This window comes from Vicugna pacos, chromosome 13 (genome assembly GCF_048564905.1).
Source record: "Vicugna pacos chromosome 13, VicPac4, whole genome shotgun sequence".
Taxonomy (NCBI): domain Eukaryota; kingdom Metazoa; phylum Chordata; class Mammalia; order Artiodactyla; family Camelidae; genus Vicugna; species Vicugna pacos.
Genome location: NC_132999.1, coordinates 32291791 through 32316247, shown reverse-complemented (window position 1 = coordinate 32316247; position 24457 = coordinate 32291791). Strand labels below are relative to the sequence as shown.

General features: G+C 46.0%; 1 protein-coding gene across 13 annotated transcripts in view; it reads right to left on the bottom strand.

Annotated features, from left to right (window-relative positions):
* BEND5 (BEN domain containing 5) overlaps positions 1-24457 on the bottom strand; it is a 925317-nt gene that overhangs the window by 22798 nt on the left and 878062 nt on the right. For 12 of the 13 annotated variants that reach the window (XM_072974483.1, XM_072974486.1, XM_072974480.1 and 9 more), the window contains 2 exons: positions 8568-8701; positions 6081-6465 (listed from right to left, as the gene is read on the bottom strand). In XM_072974483.1, coding sequence (XP_072830584.1) covers positions 6081-6465; positions 8568-8701 — 519 coding nt within the window. Of the gene's footprint in view, positions 1-6080; positions 6466-8567; positions 8702-23541; positions 23947-24457 lie in introns of those variants that run through there. The other variant, XM_031684242.2, reaches the window with a different exon arrangement.

The window sequence follows — 24457 nt, the reverse complement described above, 5'->3', positions numbered from 1 at the left end:
TGTCCATTTTACAGAGGAGAAAACAGAGGCTGAGAAGGGTTAAATCGTTTGTTTGAAGTTGCACAGTTAATTAGAAGCTGAGATTCAAACCCAAGTAATATCTGTTGCCAGAGCCCACGCTGCCTCCAGTGCAGGGAAAGCCAGCAGGAGGCATTTGGCTGACATTAGCTGCCTTTTCAAAAGCACCATCAGAGACCTGTGCTTAAAGAATCCAGCTCAGACTGCAAAGGATTTTAAAGATCAAAGCTGGTATTTTAACGGACCTTGGAAAGAACACAAGGCACGAGCCCAAAGGGGAACAGAGGTGATAGAAACTCAGCTCTAAAAAGCCAAGACAGATCTGCAGGCCACAATGGCTTTTCTCCTTCAAAAGTTTCAACCAGCTTGTGATCTGGCCAACAGGGACATTATCCCTTCTTTTTGCCTTCTCCTCTCTCAAATGGAGATAATAATCCTCACCTGGTGTTGCAATAAGAGTATTGGAACAGTCCAATAAGATAAAAATGTTAAGGTCTTTGAAGCCTGTAAAGTGTCATGTACACGTTAATATTCTGATTATCAGTGCCTCTCTGATCAGAATTCATCACTTGCACCTACATTCTCCAAAAAAGCACACACAAAACCTAAAGCTGTCACAGGCTTCCCTCCTGCAGTCACTGCGCCTGCTCTGTTCTGCCCGGTGTCCATGCACAGGTCTGTGTTCCGCCTGCCTTGGACTGTGTGTGCCTCTTAAAGGCAGGGATTCCTTCCCCTCCTCTCCGCATTCCTCACGGAGCCCCTTCGTAGCCTTAGCTGAACTAATGTTACCTGAATTACACCAAAAGGATTTGAACCATCTAAGAGGTACTTACAGTGCTAAAAGCTGAGGGTGACATCTAAGCCTCGGTCTTTGACTTCTAAGAACAAGGAATCTGGCTGAGCGGAATAAGTAAATTTAATTACCGCCCCTATGTTTGGTCCTTCTCATACACCGGAGCTTCCCCTTGCAACTGGCTCTCACGGCTCTGCTTCCCCTCAGCCCCTTGGAATTCTCTGAGTCTGCCAACCCCTGGTTTAATAAACACCACCCTCACCTCCCTAGCTTGTGAATGTTTTAAAAAGGGACTCTCCTGGGGGAGGGTAGAGCTCAGCGGTAAGAGTGTATGCCTAGCAGGCATGAAGTCCTGGGTTCAATCCCCAGTAGAGCCATTAAAAAAATAAATACATAAGTCAACTTAATTGCCTCCCACACCAAAAAAAAAACAAAAAACAAAACAAAACAAAACAAAAAACAACCCAGCAATGACAACAACAACAAAAGCCTGGCTGTAAAAAGGGACCATGTTGTTCATTTCTATTTCCAGCACCTAACATGGTCCTGGCACAGAGCATACTTTCAATAAATGTCTGTTGAATGAATGAAAGAATAAATGAATGAATATATATACAAATAAATTTGCACTTTATAAATTAGAAGACCTTCATGCTTTTTGTATCCTCAGCATTTACTTCTTCAGGAGAAAGTCAACAGGAAAGGGGAGAAAAGGGGAAAGAAAATGACATTTATTGAACACTTATACTGTGCTGGTCACAGGGCTACCTTCTTTACATATGCTTCCTGATTCAATTCTGATATCATCACAGAGGCCCTGAGAGAAGGGGTCCCCGGGGATAGAGAATGAGCTTCCTTCCTATCAGAGAGGGCTGCCTCCTATGCTAAGATCATGAAAAAGGAAAGTTCTGTTTTACAGAGAGAAAATGTCCTTTGTGGAAGGGGGGGGGTCACCCTCATATCAGCAAAAATGAAGTCCAAAGGCTAAAGAAGGGCATATGGGCAAGGAAGACCCCTGGAAACAGGGCTGTGACACTTTGTGAGCTTGTTTCCTAGAAACAAAAGCCAACAGCCTATCTCATCTGTAAGCTTGTTCGCAACTCCATGACTCCATGTTCTAGAGAATCTTTTCTGTTAAATCTATCTTGTGTTTATTTGTAGAAAGAATGAAAGAAAGAAAGAAAGAAAGAAAGGGAGGAAGGAAGGAAGAAAGAATGGAAGGAAGAAAGAAAGAAAGAAAGAGAAAGAAGGAAGGAAAGAAAGAAAGAGAAAGAAAGAAAGTAAGAAAGAGAGAAAGAAAGTAAGAAAGAAAGAAAGAGAAGGAAGGAAGGAAAGGAAGGAAAGGAAGGAAGAAAGGAAGAAAGAAAAGAAAAGAAAAGAAAAGAAAAGAAAAGAAAAGAAAAGAAAAGAAAAGAAAGAAAGAAAGAAAACACAAATGAAGAAGTAGCCACCCAACGAAGTCTCTGAAACATCTTCTTATACCACACTGCCCCTAACTTCCATCAGGTGCACCCTTATAACTCCTGGCTGCTATGGAGGGCCATCAACAGCCTCAAGAGGCCAGACTCCTGCTCTCTGCCTTCTCCCATCCATGGCCTGCAGGACCCCAATGTCTGAGGGAGTCAACAATGATTCTTCCAGGCAGGGATCCTTCTTTTTAAATATGAGCATTCTTGACCTTGTCTCTGAATTTGCCTGTGATGGTATGGATGACACAGCATGCAAGTTGAACAAAGCCCTGGAGATAAGCCCGTGGGCAAGGTGGACAGGAGAAAATACACAAGGGCAGGCCTCTAAGAGCAGTGTTTGGGCCAAGCCCAGTGGGCCAGGGATGTTCTGCCCAGGCCACACATTGGCTCCAGGCCGGGACGTATGTGCTCCTACAGGGCATGTGAAGCCGAGAATCAAAGAGGGTCTCTCAGTCCCTTCCTAGCTCTTCTCTGCCTTGTTACAGGTTTTTTGGTGGTGTGCACAGTGCAGGAGCCATTACAGCAGGGGCTGTCTTCCCAGACTCATCCAGAGACAGTTCTACTTTCAAATACTAGCCCCTCCCCCAGAACGCGTTACACTGCATTTCAATTACATGCTTACATGTTTACCTCCACACCATCCCCACCCCCTCAACTTCCAACGTCTTAGTCTCCTTCATATCTGCCCAAGTTCCTACTAGGCTCAGAAAGCATATGGTCAATGTCAGCTGACTGAATGGACAAATGAACATATGTGCTCTCCTCTTATCTTCTATAACAGAAGATCCTCAGAGGCAGAGAAGTTAGTTAATCTGCTCAAGGTCATACAGCCAATTACTGGTTAGGGGAGCCAGAGTTAAAAACCAAATCGGACCCTGTCTTAGCCCCTTCACTAACTGGTATGGAAAAGCAGCTAATGGTAAGCGAGCATCAGCAGAATGCCAGGCATTATGCTGTGTATCCCTGAGCTGTGAGGAGGGTGTTATAATTTCCGTTTTACAGATGAGAACACCAAGGCTCAGAGAGGGGCCCTCTGTCTACCCTGCTCCTCACTCTTCTAACTTACTCACTCCTGCCTCACTCCACAACAAAAATGCATCCTTCAGACTCCAGCTTATAAGTCACTTCCTTCAGGAAGCCTTTCTTCCCTGATCCCACCAAATTCAGCAGGTCCCCTCCTCTGCTGTCCCACAGCAGAGCTTCTGTCCCTCTGCTGGCACTAACTGTGTCGGTGGCTGTCTCCCTTATCAAACTTTGAGCACCTCAAGGGCAGAGGGCAAGGGCTAGATCTTGAATGCACAGAACTTTATCAACTAAGCAAAATGCCTGGCACACAGTGGATATGAGTCAGTATCTGTGGAAGAAAGGAGGGAAGGAAGGAGGGAAGTAAGCAAGGAAAGAAGGTTTCTGAAGACACAGAGTTGGGAAGTGGGAAACTGGGTTTGAATTCAGGCCTGCCTGGTTCCAAAGACTAGACTAGACTATATCCATGAAAACATACAAACTCCCCTTAGGGTAGAGACCCTTTTAGTATATTCTTGTGGGTTTATCTTCAAACATGGCACATTTCATCCTCTGATTAACAAGTACTAATCAATGGACTTAAAACTTTCACAGGTTGGGGGCAGTAGGTGTGATTGTCCTGGACACCCACGGTCCCTGGAGCACAGGCCACTGCACATGGTGGGTGTTCCGTGCATACTTGTGGCTGGAACTGATTTATATTCAGTCCATCCCACTGTGATGATGACAGGGACCCAGATCAGAGAAGCGCCAGCCGTCAGCTCTCAAGATGGCATTCAAGGCCTGCGGAGTGGGACAGTCCAGAACCATCAAGACACTGAAACTACGGCTGGGGCCAAGTTTGTCTAAGTGTTTTAGGACTAAAGAGGCATGTACTGGTACAAAATGTGGGGTGTCTTATTGTCCCAGAGGGTTACGAGTTGCTTCTGGAGTTTAAACTCAGTCCATGGTCATACAAAACAGGCAATTTCCCTGAGAATTGAACTGAAACAACAAGGTGGAGAGTTTTCGCTGTTCGTATGCTTTGCCTCCCTCCCCCTCAACAAGAAGTTTACAAAAGGCATGGCATGCAGAGTGCAATGAAAATTAAAAGTATTCCTTTGAAGGCCAGAAAATGGCCTTTTTCTCTCTGAAAATCACAGTTCTCTCCCTGCCCCCCACTCTCCCCACTTCAAGATCAACATAGCTTTCACACATTTTTACAGTTAGGGTTTCTCTTTGAGATTTTATAGCATATTTAAAGAATTTTAATAACTTTTTACATTGCATACCACTAACCTTTTAGTGTCACTGTGCGCCTCTATGGAGAATGGCCAAGGTCAAGGCAGAGATGGGGAGAAGGGACATTACCAGCCTAGGAATCAGGGACGTGGTTTGAGGTGAGCTCTGCCTCTGCCTCCTCAAGTGACTGCAGGTAAATTCCAACCTCAGTTTCCTTCTCTGTGACAAGGGCATGAAAAGGCCTCTTGGCTGACTCTCTAGGCCCCCCTGAAGATCTACTGAGACACTGCCTTGGGCACATACTCCAGGTTGTAAAAGGCACCAATAAACATAAGTAAGGCAGGGTAAGAGCACACTTATCTAAACATCAAAGAGGCATGAAGCTTTACACATAAATGTATTATCTAGATAACACAAGCCTCCTTTCTTGAGTACAAAACTATTTAATTTAAACTTTGGGGATTGCACTTGTGTTTCTAGACCAGACTACTCCCTTTTGGAAGCAAAGAACACTGACACGGGGTCATTAATGACTGTCCTCAGGGGATGTAGAGACTACAACTTGTGTTATACCCATTCGCTCAGACTGACTGGCCTCTATCTTTTACAACTCTGGATTCTTGTGTTCTGAAAGAGCACTTCTGTCTTCTTCTCTTAGGTAAGCAGTCATTTTTCTCTGCTGGCAAGGCTGTTGCATTTCAGATTTCCCCTGATTCCTGCCTCTAAACTACATTAGATGAGAAAACCTAAAAACCTAGTTTGTTAAAATCAGTTACAATATGAGAGCCTATTAAGTTGAGCAAACCAAAGGAGTTTTATACATTTTTATATTAATCTTCCTAAGGTCATGTGTCTGCTCAAAAGCTTTTCAGTGTTTTCTCATTCTAGCAAAACAAGTCCAGACACCTTAGGCAGGTATCATGTTCAAGGTCTTCAATCACCTGTCCTGTAACCACATTTGCAGTCTTCCTCCTTGGCACGCTCCAGATGTTCTCTCATGCTCAGCGACTGCTGCCCTCGGCCTCCTCCCGGGCCCTGAAATACCACCCACCCTTTGGGGCCCAGTTCAAGGCCCCCCTTCTTCCTGAAGTCTACCTAAGTTACAAATAATCTCGCTCCATCCATTGAACTCTCCTATTAGTTTATCTACATCTCTCTCGCGGCATGTATCACTTTCTGACTTAAAGTAGTATGTGTTTTCAGGATCACATCAGGCTCTCTTTACTGTCCTGAAATCTCTGTGGAGAGGTTTCCTGTGACCCCTGGTGCCTCTGGCTAAGCAAAATGCACAAATGAGGGATGGCAAATACTTTTCCGGCTCTCGTTCTCCGAGCCACATTTCTCAGTGTTGCCCACCATATTCGGACTGCTACAGCTGCTACCTCCCCAAGCTCCGCTCAGATTCACTCTGAGAGGGGAGTGGCTCCTCCCTGGGTAGCTGCCGAGCCAAGTCCCTGCCCTCCTCTTGGCCCCGCCTCCCAGAGCCCTCCTGGAAGAGGAGCGGCACAACCCACCCCCTGCCCGCGGGGAGCGCAGGCGGCCTGCGGAGCACTCACCACTGCCAAGCCTCAGGAGCAGCACGTCCTGCAGCCTGCGGTTGAGGTCCCGGAGCTCCTTCATCTCGGACACGAGCGCCCCGTACTCCTTGAGCTTCTTGGCCTGCTGAACCAGCTGCCTCCGAGTCCGCTCCAGCTCCTGCTGGAGGTGCCGCATCTCCTCCTGCTGCTGCTGGTAGTTGCGCAGCAGCTCCTCATACAGAGCCCGGGGCACGACGGCATCCTCCAGACTGTCCATGTCCTCTGTGCCCGGCGAGGCCTCCACGAAGACCTCTTCTGGACACGTGCTGTGGCCCAGGCTCAGGCCGTTCTGCTTCTCCAGCCGGGCCACCACTGCCTCGATGCTCTTGTGCGCCACTTCGCTCGGCTTCCGCCCCTCGGGTCTCTGTGTAGGACAACGAGAATCAGTTCAGGCAAGGGCAGCTGGGACTTTCTTGCGGCTCAATATTTCCCCAGACAATCCTAGAATCACAGAACCACAGATCATCAGTGCTTAGAGAAACTTGCGCAAACACCTAGCCAAAGCCCTTTATTTTACAAATGGGGGAGAGGTCCAGAGTGGGGAAGGGTCCTGCCCAAAGTCACACAGTCAGTGAGTGGCAGAACCAGAACTCTGGTTTCCTGGCCAGCATTTTTCCCATTCCATCACTCTGCCTCTTAGGTGCATATTATACCACGATCGCCCTCATCTCCCCAGCCTCCCACTCCACACGCATAGTGACTTGCTCATGGTGGGGTGTTCAGGGTATTTGTAGAGAATCAGTAAGAAATCAGGCCAGCAAAAGCCATCCCAGGGGTCTTCACTCACATCTCTTCAACAACAAAAACATAAAAGCGCTCAATCTCCCCCCCCAAAAGGGTATTCCACCAAGTCAACTTTTCCTCAAGAATGCTTTAGTTGGGACAGATGCTAAGGACTGTAATCTAGGGCAGGAACCATGTCTTATTTTCTGTTTCTCCACTGCCTACTCAGAACTGGCACTTGGCAGCGGCTTGATAAATGTTTACTTAACGGAAAAGTTCAAAGAATGCTAGCACTGGAAGTTTCTTTCTGTTTAACTCTCTCATTTTACAGGTGAGGAAACAGGCTCACAGAGGGGAAGGTGTATATTCAGGGTCACATTGTGAGCTACAGACAGAGCCAGACCCCAAACTTAGAGCCCAGCTTAGAGCACTGGCTCCTTCCCCCACATCTGCGAGCCTCTCCCTGGACTCTGGCCAAATTGAAGCCCAGCAAGATGTGGAAGTGGAGAGGACAGTTTATAGAGAAGAGAATTATCCAGGACTACCCAGGGGTTGGGGTTTCAGCTGCCTGAGGAAATTCCAGATCAAGTGGACAAAGCTTCCATTGAGGGGGAGTGGGAGTTACAGGACCAACTGAATTCTTCACCCAGGGTAGGAGGGCTAGGAGCTCTCCTGATTGCCAGCACTTGTGGGAGGTGCAGACAACTGAGGACACAAGATTCCAGACAACCTGTGTCAGGTCAAGCCTGCCTTAGCCTCTCAATAAGTTCCTCAAATTTTTGGGAAAAAACCAAAAAACAAAAAATAAAACTCTGAGGTTAAGTTACATGACAAACATGACAAACTTCTAACCTGTCATTTCATCCACTGGGATGAAGTGCTCCTAGTCTAGATGAATTTATTTGCTAAAATTGTAATGAGCACTTTAGACATCTGTCTGATCACTACACTGTGAGACCACCAAGGGCAGTGACCACGTCTCTCTAATCTCTATGACCCCAGGGACCAGCACAGGGTCCAGGCTCATACATGGGTATAATATCAAGGCATGAACTGAACTCAACTACATCTTTTGGACCTTGGGAATGTCCTTGACCTGTGTCCAAAATCAGACTGCGGTCAAGGCATCTTTCTTCCTCTTCCCTTCCTCTGGGATACCCACTGTATAGAAAGAAAAAAAAATCTGGCTTATTGAACAGATATTCAGCAGGCTTACAAGTGAGGGCTGGAGGAGACCCACTGGGGCACACACCAAAGGAAATGCAACCTCATGCAAAAGTTTTCTTCCAACTCAGGGTCACATGAACCCCTCTGTGACCTGGCACACCCTATCTTCTTGTGAGTCCACCCGTAGCTGTTGGGGGCAGTTTGATAGTGACTGGCTCTGACCTGCTACCCAAGAACAGCTACCTTACATTCCTAGAGCCTGGCAATGACCTGCCCAGAGCTGCAGGCCAGAGGGAAAAGCGCCATTCCCAGTCCTCTGCAGTGATGACACTGCACAGACGGTGCACACAGGTCAGGGCATGGTGGTGGCACAACACGAGTCAGGTTCCCTGGAAAGTCAGCCAGCACAGTAAACACAAACTAGCTGTCCTAGGCGCCTCCCAATTGGGAAAAATCACATCCTATGACACCAGGGGACAGTCATATGGAGAGAGGAGGCCAGACTGGAATCCTTAAGCTATCAGAAACCTGAAAACACTCCCGTATATTTCAAAAAAAAAGGAAAGTTTTTTTTACCTTGATGTGTCTAAGCTGTAAATCTTCTTCCCCATAATCTTTAACCTCCCCATCTTCTTCTACGTGATTGAGAGAAAGTTTGGGGATTTTTATTTTCTTCTGCATCACACTGTTTTCCAGGTCAGATTTGTCTTCTAAAATGCATATCAAGAGAACAAGGTTCATTATGAGGCAAAATGCTCAAAACGCCCATAACCTCAAATGCTAGAGAGTGACTGAGGCCAGACCAGTTAAAAAGGAAAAGCACACAAACCCAAGATCTGTTCCCTCCTACATACGGGGCTCCTGGGAGCAGCAGCACAGATCAAACTCAGAATCGAGAGAATATGCTCAAAGGACTGTCGTACAAAGTGTGGAAATAGCGCCCAATGAATCTGCTGAGGGGCTTCCCTAAGCACATCTTAAAGGGTAGCCTTTTATGGAATTCTAGAATATTGGCACTGGAAGGCCCTTAGATTGCTATCTAGTTCAGATTTAACCAGCACACAAATTCTTCGACAACTGAGATCTTTCTAAGCCAAGTGACCTCCAAGGAAAACTTGAGGGATTTCTGCCAGCCCATGTACTGATAAACACGAAAGGATGATAACTCTTACGGAGGTAAAGCCTGAGCTGGAGCTGAGAGCCTGCCTGCAGCCCAGACACAGGACAGGCCTAGTGGAGACAGATACAGGGAGAGTAACGAGTAACATTCACTGCCTTGTCACTGGTATCAGATCATGAAATTACAGAGTTCGCGGGGCCTCAGTGACCAAGTGGTCCAACTCTCTCAATTTACAGGTAAGGGAACTCAAAGCCAGAGGACAGAAGGGCTTGCCCAGGACGTGAGCCCGGGGAAGAGCCAGGAGTGGGAAACAGGCCTCTGGCACCTCCCCAGTGCTTATGTGCACTACAAACTACAAAAGTGCTACACAAATACAAAGGGATATTATTTCTCCTCACTTTCTCAATCTTTAAGCTCAACTTCAGATAATCTAAAAGAGAATTCTTTTTTCCTCCTGCACAAATTTCAAAGTTTATTTTCCAGACTTGTCTCTCACTGTAGATGTCAAAAGTAAAAATTAAATGAGGAGAGAGGTTCCAGAGGTAGAAGCTTGAACCTCCTCTGGCACTGGTCTCTTGCAGCAAATACTTTGGGGTCTTGTTTTCTGGGCTTGAACAGAGACTCTGGGAATGACTGTTTCTTATACTCCTCAAAGGTTCTCACCGCTGTATCCTAAATGCAGTTTCTAGCATGTTGCCCAATGCTGGATGTGGCATGTGGCCAGGTAATGGTTAAGTCCAATCTCTTAGGGTCTTTATGTGTGAGTGTGTGTGTGCAAACATGCTTTTACACTTCCTTCGAGCCAGGCTTCTCTCCTCACAACTTGTTACCAAAGCTGAGAAGAAAGCTTATAAGTGCCTAACTATTCCAGAATGTAGTCAAATGTCAAGTCATCCTAAACGGTTCTAGGAATGGAGCCCCAGCTGATCGGGGGGGGGGACGGACCCAGTACCAGAGAGCCCTCAGCGTGAATCTCAGCTCTCCTGTGACAGGCTGAGGAGGGAGGAACAAGGCCTTGGCAGCATGACCTCAGGTGTCTCCTCTACAAGGGAGCGTGGGGACTCCAGCAGTGCTTCACACGCTCACCACGCAGCGCTGGTTCACACTAGGCGCTCAACGAACAGGACGTTAAAACTGCTATGATCAACACGCTCAGAATCATTTTATTTCACTAAGCCTAAGGTGAATAAAGATGCAAGTTAAAAAATAAAGGAGTGACTTAAGAAGGGCAGAGAGTACAGGGAACTGCCAAGGACAAGAAGATGTGGTCTTTGTTAACAGCCCCTCCTGATCAGAGATGAAAATGGTGTTTCCCGCTAATAGAGGAACAAGCCTTGGGGTCTAGTTTCATAAGAAAGGCTGGTTCTTGTTCTCTTCATGCCAATAAAAGACACCCAATGGGTTAGGCCTGGACAACAGCAGGGACTGTGGTCTTTCTGAAAGAGCAATAGCTCCTCTCCTACCAATCATTGTTGACTCTTTCTTAGTCAAAAAGCTGCTACAAGGTAAAACCTAAAAAAGTCCTCCAAATGAAGTTATCCTGAAATGGGGTGGGTGGATTTTTTCACATGTGAAAAAAGAGAGGAACTGAAAGAGATACAGGGCATGAAAGGGTGGTGTCAGGACTTCTGAATGTGTAGAGGCAAAGCTCCTGGGCTAGTCTTCAGTTTGACAAGTTCAAAGGCAAAAATCTGAGATGCAGCCACCAAACTAGAAAGGACAAGCTATGATTTGCCTCCCCGAGCTGAAACTCTGTATGTAGCTCAGAATCAGGTTGGTGTGGAGAGAAATGATCATTCAGACTCACAGAACTAGGCAATATTTGATCTGAGAATGATCCTTAGATCACCTCATTTAACCCTTTCAAAACAGAGATGAAGTTCCAAATAGTAAATTCACGCATCCATCCACTTGACAATCTGGCCTAGGGATACAGGAGGAGCAGGACAAGCAGGTGCCCATTCTGGACAGCTCATCACTGTGCAAGGTCACAGACGTTAATGCCGTAACATGAATAGCAGGAGAACCCAGACTGTGTAGCTAGAGTCCAGAGCTTTTCCTCCTACACTTCAGCTTAACATTTACTGAGAATTTACACCTACAGGATATGGTCAGGGCCCTGGGTCACTGAGAATGAATACCTGGTTGGAAGACCCAAGATGAAAACCTATGAAAAAGAAAAGCCCTCAAATAAGATTGAGATAAGATATCAAATACTGAGTTTGAATAAGAGGAAAGTAACTGCTACAGGATCTCAGGGACAAGAGACATCACTTTGATCAGTACAACCACGGCAGGCTTTTGAGAGGAGGTGGCATTCAAGCTAGGCTCCTTATTTCCTGGGTGATCTTGGGTAGCTTACTTTACTTCTGATTCTGTTTCCTCATCTGTGACTTGAAGTAAATAATTCCTACTCACATTTCCTGGATGCAGTGAAGATGATCAATTCTGGGTGTTAGGAACCTGAGTGGAGTGCGTGGCACCTGGACATTCAGTCCTCATAAAAGGATAGCCATTTATGGATGGTGAGAAGAGGGGTAAAGAATAAAAACAAAAAAAGGAAGGTTGGGAAAATATCAGATTGGAATGGCTATAAAAGATGGTTCAGTTTAGGCAGGAAAAGGGGGAGAGGAAGGAAGTTAAGGTGGCTGGGGCTTAAAGTATAAATGGCCTTGAATGCCAAGGTAAGGAGAACTGACATTCAGCCTGCAGGTGTGAAAAAAGCTAGGAGTCAGACAAGCTGGATTCCAAGTCCAGTTCTGCTACTCGGCAGGCATGAGAAGTCAGGCAAGCGGCTCTGCCAAGTAAGCATCATTGTTCTCTTTCTGTAGAAATGGAGATGGAGTATCTACCTCAAGTGAGGATCCAATCAGCTGAGTAAATGTGCCTTGAAGACAACAGGGCCCTGTACATACAGCGGATGAAAAGCTCAACAGAGCCAGCTGCCGAGCCAGGGCTGCTGCAGGCTTGCTCTTAGAAGTGGAGACCTGCTAAGCCACCTGGCCTGGGAAGGACAGTCGGGAGATCTCTACTCCCCATTTGATGACAGGAGCCCCACTCCCACCAGGTATACGCAAAGCTCCATGCGCCTCCATCTCATTGGAATGCTACCTCCTTTCCCGTCTGCTTAATAAACTCCACTTAGTCTCCACTCATCTCCTCTCTCCTCCTCAGAGGTCCCAACACACCTTGTGGATACCTTCTGTAGATACCTAGCCTGTTCTCCCACTACATTGCCATCATCTGCTTTGATGTCTACCTTTCCCACTGGAGTGTGAGTAACCTCAGGGCAGGGCCCATATCATAGGCCTGACTATACAATATAGAGACTCATCCAAAAAAAAAAAAAGTTTAACAAAAGAATAAAAGAGGCTACACCAGTAAGCATATGAAAAGATGCTCAAAATCACCAGCCATTAGGGAAATGCAAATCAAAAATAATACAATCAGATATACTTCATACTCACTAGGGTGGCTATAATCAAAAAAAAAAAAAAAAGAAAGAAAAGAAAGAAAACAGAGAAGAAAAATAACAAGCATTGGGAGGATGTGGAGAAACTGGATGTGGAGAAATACTCGCTGGGAATGTGAACTGGGGCAGCTACCGTGGAAAGTAGTTTGGCAGTTTCTCAAAAGGTTAAACAGGATAACCATATGATCCAGCAATTCCACTCCTAAGTGTATATACAAGAAAAATGAAAACATGTCCACTAAAACTTGTGCATGAATGTTCATCGCAACATTATTCATAATAGTCAAAAGGTAGAAACAACCCAACTGTCCATTGACTGATGAATGGATAAGCAAAATGTAGTATATACATGCAATGGAATATTATTCAGCCATAAAAAGAAATGAAGTACTGATATATGCTACAACATGAATGAATCTTGAGAACATTATGCTAAGTGAAAGAAGCCAGGCACAAAGGCCACATAATATATAATTCGATTTATATGAAATGTCCAGAATAGGTAAATACAGAGACAGAAAGTAGACTAATGTTTGCTGGGGTGTAGGGGGAATGGGCAATGACAAGTGACCACTTAATGGGTAACAGGGATTTCTTTTTGGGTGATGAAGATGTTCTGGAATTAGTGAAGATGGCTGCAGAACACTGTGAATGGTACATACTTTTAAATGGTTAAACTGGTGAATTTTATGTTATGCGAATTATACTTCAATTAAAAAATAGGCTATCACTTTTAGAATGTCTACTACCTATCAGATACTACCATAAGGCTCTTTATATATAACAAGAAGTCTACAATTAAGTATTAGCTGCATTTTTTTTTCCCACAAAAGAAGAAATGAGACTCAAAGAGGGTCTACAGACACTCAGGAAAGTGGAGAGCCAGGATTTATCTAGATCTCTTTGCCTCCCAAGCTCATGCTCTATTTTCTCTAAACACATGCCTGCATACTTATAAATTCTGAATGAATGAATATTGGCTCTAGATAAGGAAATCTAAACTCCCCAGACTGAAGTTCAAAGCAGAAGACCATTTTATTCCTACTGTCCTGCCAGACTCCTCTGGCCTCAGGAAGTCCCCAGATAGCAGTAACCATCACCAGTCACAACAGAATTAGGTTGTAGGCCGGGCTTCCGGGTTTGAATGGGTTCTTTCAAAAGGTAGGCTGAGCAGTACAGGAAGGTCTGAGTATCAGGAGTGAGTCCCAGAAAGGAGCAGAAGATTGAAGGTCTCTCCAATCACGTATCCCCTGATCTGGATCTTGGCTGTGCCAAAGCTTGGCCAGGGGGATCCTGAGGCTCCTCTGAGAGCTAACTACTTCCTGGCTCCATCTTAATGCTCATCAGTTTCCTCCCTGATCCATGCTCCTGGGATGAGGGCTCAGGAAGATCTGAGGCCTCCACTCATCCTATTTTGCAGTCAGTGGACATTTACTGAGCCTGTGTTCTGGGTTGAGTCCTGTGCTAAGTGGGATCCTTCTGGATCCTTAAAACCCGGAGCGTACCAAGAACCCCAACTAGAATGCAAGCTTTGACTTCCTGAGAGATGCTGACTCATATGGGGCAAACCTCCAGTCTCCAGACCTCCCTAACCCTAAACCTAAATTGAAGGTGATGACTCACATCCATATCTAGTCCATAAAAAATTACCACTCAGTATCACCATAAAAAGTGGAAGAACTGTCTGGGAGAGGGAGGCCCAGGATCTAATAAAAGCAGCCCAGTCTTTTGAATCAGGTGGTCCTGGTTTGGAATTCTGGATGTGCTACATACTAACGTGGGAGCTGGGGCAAGTTACTTCACTTGTGTGAGTCTCAGTTCCATTATCTGTAAAGTGGGGGTAATAAACTGTTTTCCAAAAGGTAGTGGATATAAAACACTAAGCATAGTGCCTTTCTTGTCATAGGTGTTCAGTGAATAGTGGCTGTGAGGCTACCCTGTGGGTTATGTGCTTGGCTTCTATCCTATGGCAAAGAGAACCACTGCAGGTATCTGACAGATTGAGACATGATGAGATGTTTGGGGAAGATTAATGTGGCAGTGGCAAGCGAGACGGATGAGGTGTGAGGAGAAGACTGAACACAGGGTGACAAGAAGCTGTAACTCTTGACTGGTCACATTAATGAAGGTGAACGGTGGTGCAGATGATCTAAGACAGCAGGTAACTTCATACAGCATTTTAACATGGCTTTAGAGAATGCTTCTGGCTTTGTGTTTCAGAAAACCACACAAGAAACTAGCAGTGGATTCAGAAGGATGAGGGAAACTACCTCATCAACTGGCCCTTGCAAATGCTCCAAGCTTAAAAATCAGTTTTAGTGTTAACAGAAATAAATATGTAGCCTCTAAAGAGATAACCTTCACTGATTCTGACTTCCTAATTATTTTGTTTTCAGGGCAAGGAAAAGCACCAAGGATTTGGGCATCAGCTATCTCCTCCTCCTTTCCAGCTACTGTGTCATCAGCTAACTGCATTCATCCATTCAACATATGTTGAGTAAGCGCCTACTGTGTGCCAGGCCCCATGCCAAATTCTTTACTAACATCAATATATTTAATCCCCATAATAATTCTTTTAAGGCAGAAATTGAGGCTCAAAAAAGTGAGGTGGTTTGCCTAAGACATAAAGCTATTAAACAGCAGAGCCAGAATTTCTAGTTAGGTCTGCATGACACTCAGGCCCTATTCCTATAATCTAATTATCTTATAGGAACAAAAGAAAAATTACCAAGTTTTTCATAACTTCCTCAACTGAACAAAAAGGCACCTACAAAGTGGTGAGTGTGTCAGTATAACTTCTCAAGTGCCTGCCCTTCCCCTAAGCCCTTGCCTACATCATGGAGAATGTTGTGATAAACTCCCAAATTGGACTCAGCACTACACATGTATGATTACATGCCAACCTCCTGAACTACAAGATAATCAAGACCACTAAGCTCTAAATGATCTCCAAAGAGAGTTCCTATTCAAAGCCATAAAATATGGTAGAAGCTGCTCTTCAAAAATATAGAAGAATTTGGTATTTTTATTAACCTGAGAGGGAGAAGCATCTCATAAAACTTAACCACTGAGGAAAAAAATGGAGGCAAGATAATAAGCTAATAGTGTTTTAGAAAACAGGAGGGTTGACAGGAAATCCAATGCAAGTCTGTCTTCAAAACCCTGCAAAGTCTTAAGTTTGCATTAAAAACAGACATGCCACAGAAAAGGCACGCACGTCTCATTCTCTGGCCTATGGTGTTTGTTTTTATAAAATCCAAGGCAGACAAAATTCTCAAGTTTCAAGGATTGTATCTAGCCAAGACAACAAGATGATGAGTGTCCTGCTGTGATAAAGCAGAAAGAAATCAGAAGACATGGGTTTGAGGTCTGGCTCTGTAACTCACTCTCTGGGTGATCAGTCACTTCCTTTCAGTTTTCTTTTCTGTAAAACCTGGGGACTAGATTAGAAAACCTCCCGAGGTCCTTCCAGGTGTGTGACCATGGGCCAGGCACAGGGAATTCTAGGACTCTTTCTCTTCTGAGCAGTGAGCACAGGGTCAGAGTAGATGCTCTGATCCCTCCAGGTGGGCTCCTTTGAAGAAATGTCCTGCTGAGATCATCCTTTGGAGAAGAAACGCCAACCAGGTTCCAGCGGGTCTCCCTGCTCTCACTCCCACAGCCTGACTGGCCTTGGCACAGGGCTGGGGCACAGACCAAACTAGGAACCTCAATCTAAGTATAAAGCTTTGTCTAGCTACCCTCCTGTGCTTCACCAGGGTGACAAGTAGCCCCACCATAAGGTCACAGTGCATAAAACATGAGGAGAGATGGGAAGCCTTTCATGCTAAAGTTAAGCCCCAGGAGGACTTAGAACACACACAAGTTAAATTTTAAACCTGTCTGCTCCTTACATGTGCTTGGTTCTCTAAATCACTCCTTCCTACAGATGGCGGTACCCACCACTAAGCAAGCTGTTCTCTCAACAATGCTTAGCTACCGTAGTCCTTATCAGCTGCCTACATTTAATGAGTACGTTCCATGTGCCAGACATTTTTCCATATGACTTTGCTAAATAACACAGTGGGCAAGTAGCTGATTACTATCTCTATGCTGCAGATGAGCACCTGAAACTCAGAGAAGTGAAGTAATTTCTTTAAGGTCAGACAGCTTATAAGTAGCAGAGTCACAATCTGAACCCAGACTTCTGACCTCAAAGCTTATCTTCTTTCAGCTTTCTAACACTTTCTCCTTGATACTTAAGGAAGTGACCTAGAGGTCATCTAACCAAATTCTCCCTTAGGGCAGGGTTCCATTCCAGAATAGCCTTGACCTGCCCACCACCTCCCATGACAGGAAGCTCATCACCATGCTGGAAGTCCTTTCCATTGTTCATCTACTCTCTCTACTATTATTATATCGCTCCCACCAACCACTATGAATTCCATTCTCTGGACCTAATTTTGCTTTCTGGACCCCAAAACACAGATCTGATCCTTCTCCCACTAGGGCAAAATTCTGACATTCAAAAACCACCAAAATATCATCCCACGCACATCTCTTTCTTCTCCTGCTTATACAGTTAGCTGTCCTAGCCCACGTCTCACCAATGAGTTCAGAGGGAAAAGTAGCCACTGTGTAGTTAAACAAAAACAAGCTTAGATCTGGGATACAAAGACCTCTCTCCTCATCTGATTTCCAGGACACCCAGCTCTCCTGGTTATCACCTGATTCTCAGTCCATCTCTGGCTGCTTCTTCCCAGTCACCGTTGTGGGCTCTTCTTCAGCTGTGCCCTTAAAAGCTGGTGTTCTGAAGAGTTCTGCATGATTCTCTGACTCTGCACCCTCTCCCACTGTGACCCCACCACTCCCACGGCTAATGCTTCCACATTGGGATCTTCAGTCCAATTTCAGAGTGCTCTCCTGAACCATGGACCACATGCCTAACTGTTCTCCTGGAGTATCTGCCCAGATGGCCCATGGGCCCTTAATATTCATCTTGTCTCAAACTAAACTTGTCACCTCCTCTTTCAAACAACTACTCTTCTAGTGCTCCCCATGCAGGGAGGAGAACTCAGATCACCACATCTTCATCACACACATCACCACAACCAGACAGCTCCCAAGTCCCAAGGATTCTCCTTCCTTAATCCATCTCAGATCCATGATGATCACTGCCACCTTAGTTGAGGTTATCATACTTTTTGACTGAACTGACTCACACTTCTCCACTTCTTGTGTATATGGAAAGACCTCAGCCCACTGCCTGGCACCTACAGCACCCAATAAACAAATGTTCAAATAGCTTTCTTCTCCTGGGTAAAATAAGAAGCCCTGTTTCACAAGGATATAGACAGAGTACGTATATGGTAATGCCTAGCAATGAACCTGGAACCTGGAACCTGGTGAGTACTTAATAAATATTTTGTAAGTTAGTCCTTGAAGGAAAGAAACAATGCCTATTTCTCCTCCTGCATTTCCCTCCAGTATAAGACTAACCACATAGTATAACTCAATACCTGGGGAACTTGAACCAGAGAAAAGCTCTTCACGGTATGTATACTTTCCCGGTAAGCATTTTCAAATGAAGACAACACACATCTCTCTCTAAGGAGCTTAAAAGACAAAGCAGGCAGGCACAGTAGAAAGCGAATAAATCTTGGAGTCAAAGATCTAAATTTGAATTCCACTTTTCTGGTGTGTTTTTAAAAATAAAAACTAGTGTGCTCTTGAATAACAAAACACCACACAGAAGAACAAGACCTCAGCTTGCCTGGGGCCAGTTTTTCTTTCATCCTGTGAACCAGAACTCTGAAGTACTCTGCAGCACATACTATTTAGTTGTAACAAATACGTGGTTCTTAAACAAGACAAAGCACATCAGATGGAATCTTTAATGGTTAACATTTCAGTAGAATCTGCAACAGATGACAGCAGGCAAGTTCCAATCTTTGCTCCAACGTATATCAGCAGAACATGTCAAAACCTAAATTAAAAGTTTTCACTTGCTTTTTTAAAAAAAAAAATCCTTTTGTTGGCAGTCTCCCACTGATTACATGCAACAATCTTTGCATATGAAATCGGCTAGTCCCCTGCTTCGCTGCTAACTTTGTAGGAGTTCCAAAGCATTTCTGGAGCAAGTGATCTATTTGGACCAACAATGCCAAGCTGGGACCTGAGCCCTGAATGAGCTAAAATTACCAAAGCAAGAAGAAATTGGCTTTGGAAGCTATTTCCCCCAAGTGTGGGGTTTCTTCTAGTCAAGGGAGTGATAAAAAATGTTGACTTTTTCCAGATGAACAAAGTTGAATGAAACCTCCAAGTCTCACTGCAGGTTTCTGTTCTGAAAAATAAGTTGTTGCTACAGAGGTTCCTGTTCTTCCTACTTCTTCTCCTCAAGCATAAAAAAATGCACCTATCTTCCCAAAGCTGCTGAGCTCAGCTTGGGCTGACTGGAGTGGACTACGTGCTGGGCACTGTGATGCCCAGACAAGGAAGGCAGGCCCCTTGTCCTGAGGAGTTCACTGTCTGGCAGGAAAACAGGCACATTCACGACTAACCAAAACAAGACACAAAATACTAAGATCCATAAGCAAGGAACAAGCAAAATTAAAAGGAGAGTGCTGAGGAGGGAGAGCCTCTTCTGGGGACAGAGGGTGGAACAGGTGCCAATATATTTGTCCACTCCTCTATACTACAGCCCGCTGGACCACAAGCATGTCACGTGTCTGCCTTCCCCACTGGAAGGTGAGCCCTGTGGACAGAGGCCCCATGTCAGACAATGATTAATCCACCCTGGTTAGCTCAACGGAGTGCCTAAGGGTATGTTCTCAAGACAGCATGAAATACTGCAGTTCTCGGGGAAGCAGAAGAAGTAAAGTAGGGCTGGGGCTGCTTGAATGCTCAGGCTGAGAAGCTGAAGTTTTATTTAGTGCGAAACAGGGAGCTATAGAAGGTTAAGGAGAGCAGTGAATTGACTATAAGACTGTGTTTTAGAAGATTATTCTGACAGCAATTTGGAAAATAGTTTGGAGGTAGGGTGATCAGTTAGAAGATGGCTGTGTTGGCTTAGATGAGTAAAAGCTGGTGCTAGCCTGGGTGCAGGCAGCGGTGGTGGAGCTGGAAAGGAAAGATTTAAAAGATAAAGCCCACCTAGAATGGGTCCTTTCTCTGTGCCCCCCCCCGTGCCTGGTTTCTATCTCTACTTAGCACTTGCACTGGGCCCTAAGACTACACATGCTCTGAGGATAGTACCCATTTCTTCCTTATCACACCTGCAACAGAAACCCTATATAACAGGGCCTGAAAAGTGAACTCTTGTCTCGCCTGGATTATGCCGTCCTTTCAATCCCAGTACCTCAGACGGCGTAGGTGCGCTGGAACATTTGTTTATTACAGCACTGGGTCTGGTGTATAGGAAGGAGGAAGGGGACATTTGACAAGGAAATAATTTAGCACACCCAACTAATAATAACACAGCAGAAGTGCTGGGATGGGATGGCATAGAATCTTAAGACTCTGGGCTTACAGAAAATAGTTCTGGCCCTGTAAAAAAAAATAAATAAATAAAAAATAAAAATAAAAATAAAAATAAAAAATTCAATACCATGAGCCCAAGTAGCAGGCGAGATTGCAGTTAGATGATGGTAAGCTCTCCAAATGGACTGCTCTCACTTTTACAAGCTGTTTGGCAAATAAAAGAGTGACTTAGAAGAGACCAAGTCCAAGGTGAGCCAAGTCTTGAGTTACGTGGACCCTTCATGGAGGATGGTAGCTCCTTTGAGAGTTCCTTGAGAAAATGACAACTGAGCAAGGAGGGAGGCTGGTAAGAGAGGAAGAGGAAGAGACAAAGCTTGAAAATTCAGCACCGAAAACTGTTCTTGGGCTTGGAAACATGCCTGGAACTGTAAGCTGCATGGACAGTTCTTCTATTTCCTCTCACTCCTCCCCAGCATGCTGGTGGCTGAGAGGAACATCAGCTACTCTACAAAGGAGACTGCCAAGTGGGGGCCTGGCACTGGAGGACCTGGGTTCCAAGTCTGGTTTTGCCATTTGTTAGCTGGGAAGCTGCAGAGGAGTCTCTGAGCCTCAGTGTCTTCATCTGCACAATGGAAATAGTAACAATCGTGATCTCTACCAACAGGGTCCCATGGAGGACTAACAGAGATAATGCATAAGCTCAGAGCACGACTGTCAGTAAAGATGTATTTCTTTGTTTTCCTTGAACTGAAATCAAGGCTACACACTGGTGTCTGACACACACAGAAAGCATGGTGCAGACGACTATAGGCTGGAAAATGCAAAGTCGCACAGCAGTTAGCTTCGACATCCCTGGATACAAGAAGAGGTACACTCGTAGACAGCTCTGGGTTGGCCTGGGCAGAGTAAAGTATCACACTTCTCACCAAAAGCCATAAAGTGGCCCTGAAACTGCCTCTGAAACCCTGCTTTTGATGCCAGAGAGGGATTAATTACTCATGGCTAATTCACAAAAACACAGCCATCTCTGCCTCTTGCTTAAGGGCTCACCTCCTCACATTTGGTGCCACAGCAGTGGTATTTACACCTAGGAGATGCCAGAAGATGAGCTCTTTGAGATGAAGTCACTGCAAGCAAGTCTCAGAGCGATGGCATCCTATTTCAAGACACACAGGAGAGAGTTCTTCCAAAATAAATGAATTCCCAAACCCACCCTGGCCCTTCCAATCAGGTCTGCAGCCAGGACAGCGGCTCCATTTTAAAAATTAACTAGCTGATTGGAATTCTAAATGTGGTCTAGCCAAGCTCCAGTTGTTTCTTTATTTCCCCCTTTCTCCTCCCAAGAAAATAACTAAAGAGAGGTGGGGGAAAGTGCTTTTCAACTCACTTTGCTCAAATTGGAGCCACGCTTCTTCTCTGGATCTACTCTGCCAATTTCCAGATGTTGCCTAGGTTTTTTTTTTTATTGTTTGTTTTTAATAACCACAGAGATTTATCAACATTCCAACTTGGGGGATGAATAGCCTATAGATTCAAGATTCAGAGACCTCAAACCAATAACTACATGTGTCTTACTTAAGAAAACTTTCCTCAATTTTCAAAATCAGAGTCTGTGGGGGTGCCATCTGCCCAGCAGCCTCTCTGCAGTGCTTGAAGAGCCAAGCACAGTGTTTGTGTTTATTGAACGAATAAATGGATGGATAAACAATCTCTAAAAAAAGGAAAACAGCCACTACACACAAAAACACATACATACCACTGACTCCGGACACACATCACTTCCCTACTCCTAGGGCCCTTCTAGATCTAGGAGTAAAACAGAATCATCAAAAAGCATGCTTTCTTTACTTCTAGCAAAGGGAAATTAAGCTTAAAGCCTAGTGACAACTTCCTCAAGCTTACACTGTACTCTTGAGGGGAAATCTTCTAATCCCTGCCTCAGCTAATTAAAAGCAAGGAAACAAACAACATAAAACCCAATCAGCTACAAAGGTTTCTCTTTTCTACATACTTTTCCTCATTCTGGTTGGTTGGTTGGTTTGTTTTCTGGCCCCAGGCATGCCCAGGTGCTGTAAGTGGGTCTATATCCCTCTACCCGAAGGCTTGTCAGGGAGGTGGTAAGGATACAGTCTGTCCAGAGGGGCCCCAGATGCTCATCAGTTTCCAGCTCTTCCACTCCTCAACTCTGGCAAGCCTACTTTCCAGAGGCAACAGGAGGTGGTGGAAAGGAACTAGCCATAGGACCCTAGAAAAGTCACTTCTCTGTTTCGAGTCACAGTTTCCCTATTTGCTAAATTTAAATACATGACACATGCTAGATTCATCTTTTAAGCTAAAAGTGAGAAAGCAAAGGAAGTTGAAAAAAAATAGGAAACGTCTCAAAACTACAAAATACTAGCAATATCTTCATTCAGCTCCTAACCCCAGTTCTTTCCTTCCAAATGGAAGGCAGGGTAACTTACTGTCTCTGTCCACTCAAAGGTACACCCTCCTTACCAGCATTAGCTAAAAGGCTGCTCCCCGAAACAGAAGTGATACTTTCTTTTTCCTCTCATGTCTGTACCCTAGCCTCCTAGCACTAGCTAGGAAAGAGGGCCCACTGACTTCTCCTTACAAAGTAAAAGGTGCCTCAGTAAGGCAGAAAGGACTTGGTGAAGGAGGCTGGAGGGCTACTTTATGTCCTATCACCAACTGAACCTCAATATCTTCATTTGTCAAATGGGGATGAAACCACCTGCCTTGTCTATTTCTCAGGGTCCAAGAGAGCAGGAATGGGAGGTCGGGTCTTATCCTGACCTAGAAACTCATCCCAGGCAATCAGCTCTCACTCAGGGAGCCTTCTGGGAGATTCAAAAGGGGTGTGGAGGCTACGGGATGCTGAGTGCCACTACCTCTTTATCTCTGCCACCTAGCCAGGGAGGGGCAGGAGAGAGTGGCACCCAGTGCCCAGGGATCAAGGCCACTTCATGCTGTCCAATGATGGCCCAGCGGGGACAAGGATGTCATAGCTCCCCTCTGTGAAGAGGGACTCCCACCTGGAAGAGTCTGACAATATCAGCCTTGCCTCCTCACTCCCAGGAGGTACCAAGGGCCTCAAAGAGAGAATCAGACAGCTTGAGAAACTTAAGGAGACAGAAGGAGCAAAGAGGAAAGGAACTGAGAGAGAGGCAAAGAGAAGGTGAGAGACGAAAAATGAAGGTACTAACAGGCGAGGAGAGAAAGGGAAAGTGAAGGAGTCAGAAGAATAGAAACAGGACTGGGGCAGACACAGAGCGATGGAGACAGACTGACAGCGCGGGAGTTGTCGGGGAGGCGGGGAAGACAAAGGGGACCATCCCGTATTTTTAACTGGTCTGGCCTTCCAGAGTCACCCTGTCCCCCAAAGAAAAGCCGACGGGACGGGAGGAGGGGGTCCGGAGCAAGCAGTGGCTTCCCCCGGCCCCCTCCCCGGTTCCCGGCCCCCGCCCGGTCCCAGGGTCCCTCCCGGCCCGCAAGCTCACCTGCCAGCGCCAGGATCTGGGCCTTGTGGAGCAACAGCGCGCCCCAGTCGCGGGGGGCGCGCGGGGGGCTCTCGGGCCCGGCGCCCAGCTCCTCCGGGCCCCGGTACACGGCGTACACCTTCTGGTTGTCAAAATCCAGCCGCGAGCGGGGGCTGAAGTCGCGCACGCACGACACGGGCAGCGCGTAGCAGACGTTGTCCTCCAGGAACCGCACAAAGGCGTACATGGTGGGCGCCGGGGGCGGGCCCCGGTCGGCCGGTCAGCCCGCGGGGCGGGCGCGGAGGTGGGGACCCGGCGGGGGGCGCGAGTCGCGCGGCCCGGCCGAGGGGCGGGGGCGGCTCCCCAGGACCCAGGCTCCCCCCGCTGTTATTGTTCCTGAAAGCACCGCTCTGCCAATCGGCTGCTCTCGCCTGGGCGCGGAACGGGGAGGGAGGGGAGCGGGGGGCGGGGGGCGGAGGAGGGGGTTTGGAAGCGCACCGCCACTCACGGAGTCAGACCCGAGCAATCACAGCCGGAGTGCGATTCGCCGAGGGAGGGGAAAGGGCAGAAAGATTGAATTGCAATAAAGATAATAACAATAGCATTGCAGGGGGAAAAAAATGCATTGACTAATAAAAGTCGCTCTGCGTGGAGGATTTGTCGCTTCAACAATCGCGCTGCAAAACAAATTGCATTGCCAACAAAACTGCATTGCAAAGGAGAGGAGAGTGTGAGAGATGAATGCAGGGTGGGGAGCAATTTTGTTTGGATCTCTAAGTGAAAACTTGCACTTGCAAGCGAGGAGAATTTTGGAGTGTTTCAAATAATTTTAACCACTCTTCTCAGCTCCTTTAGTTCACTTCCCTCCTCAAACTGCCAGCTCCCCTGTGGGGAGGGTCAGCCAGCCAGAAATGTTACCCCATAGCTGCCAAACTAG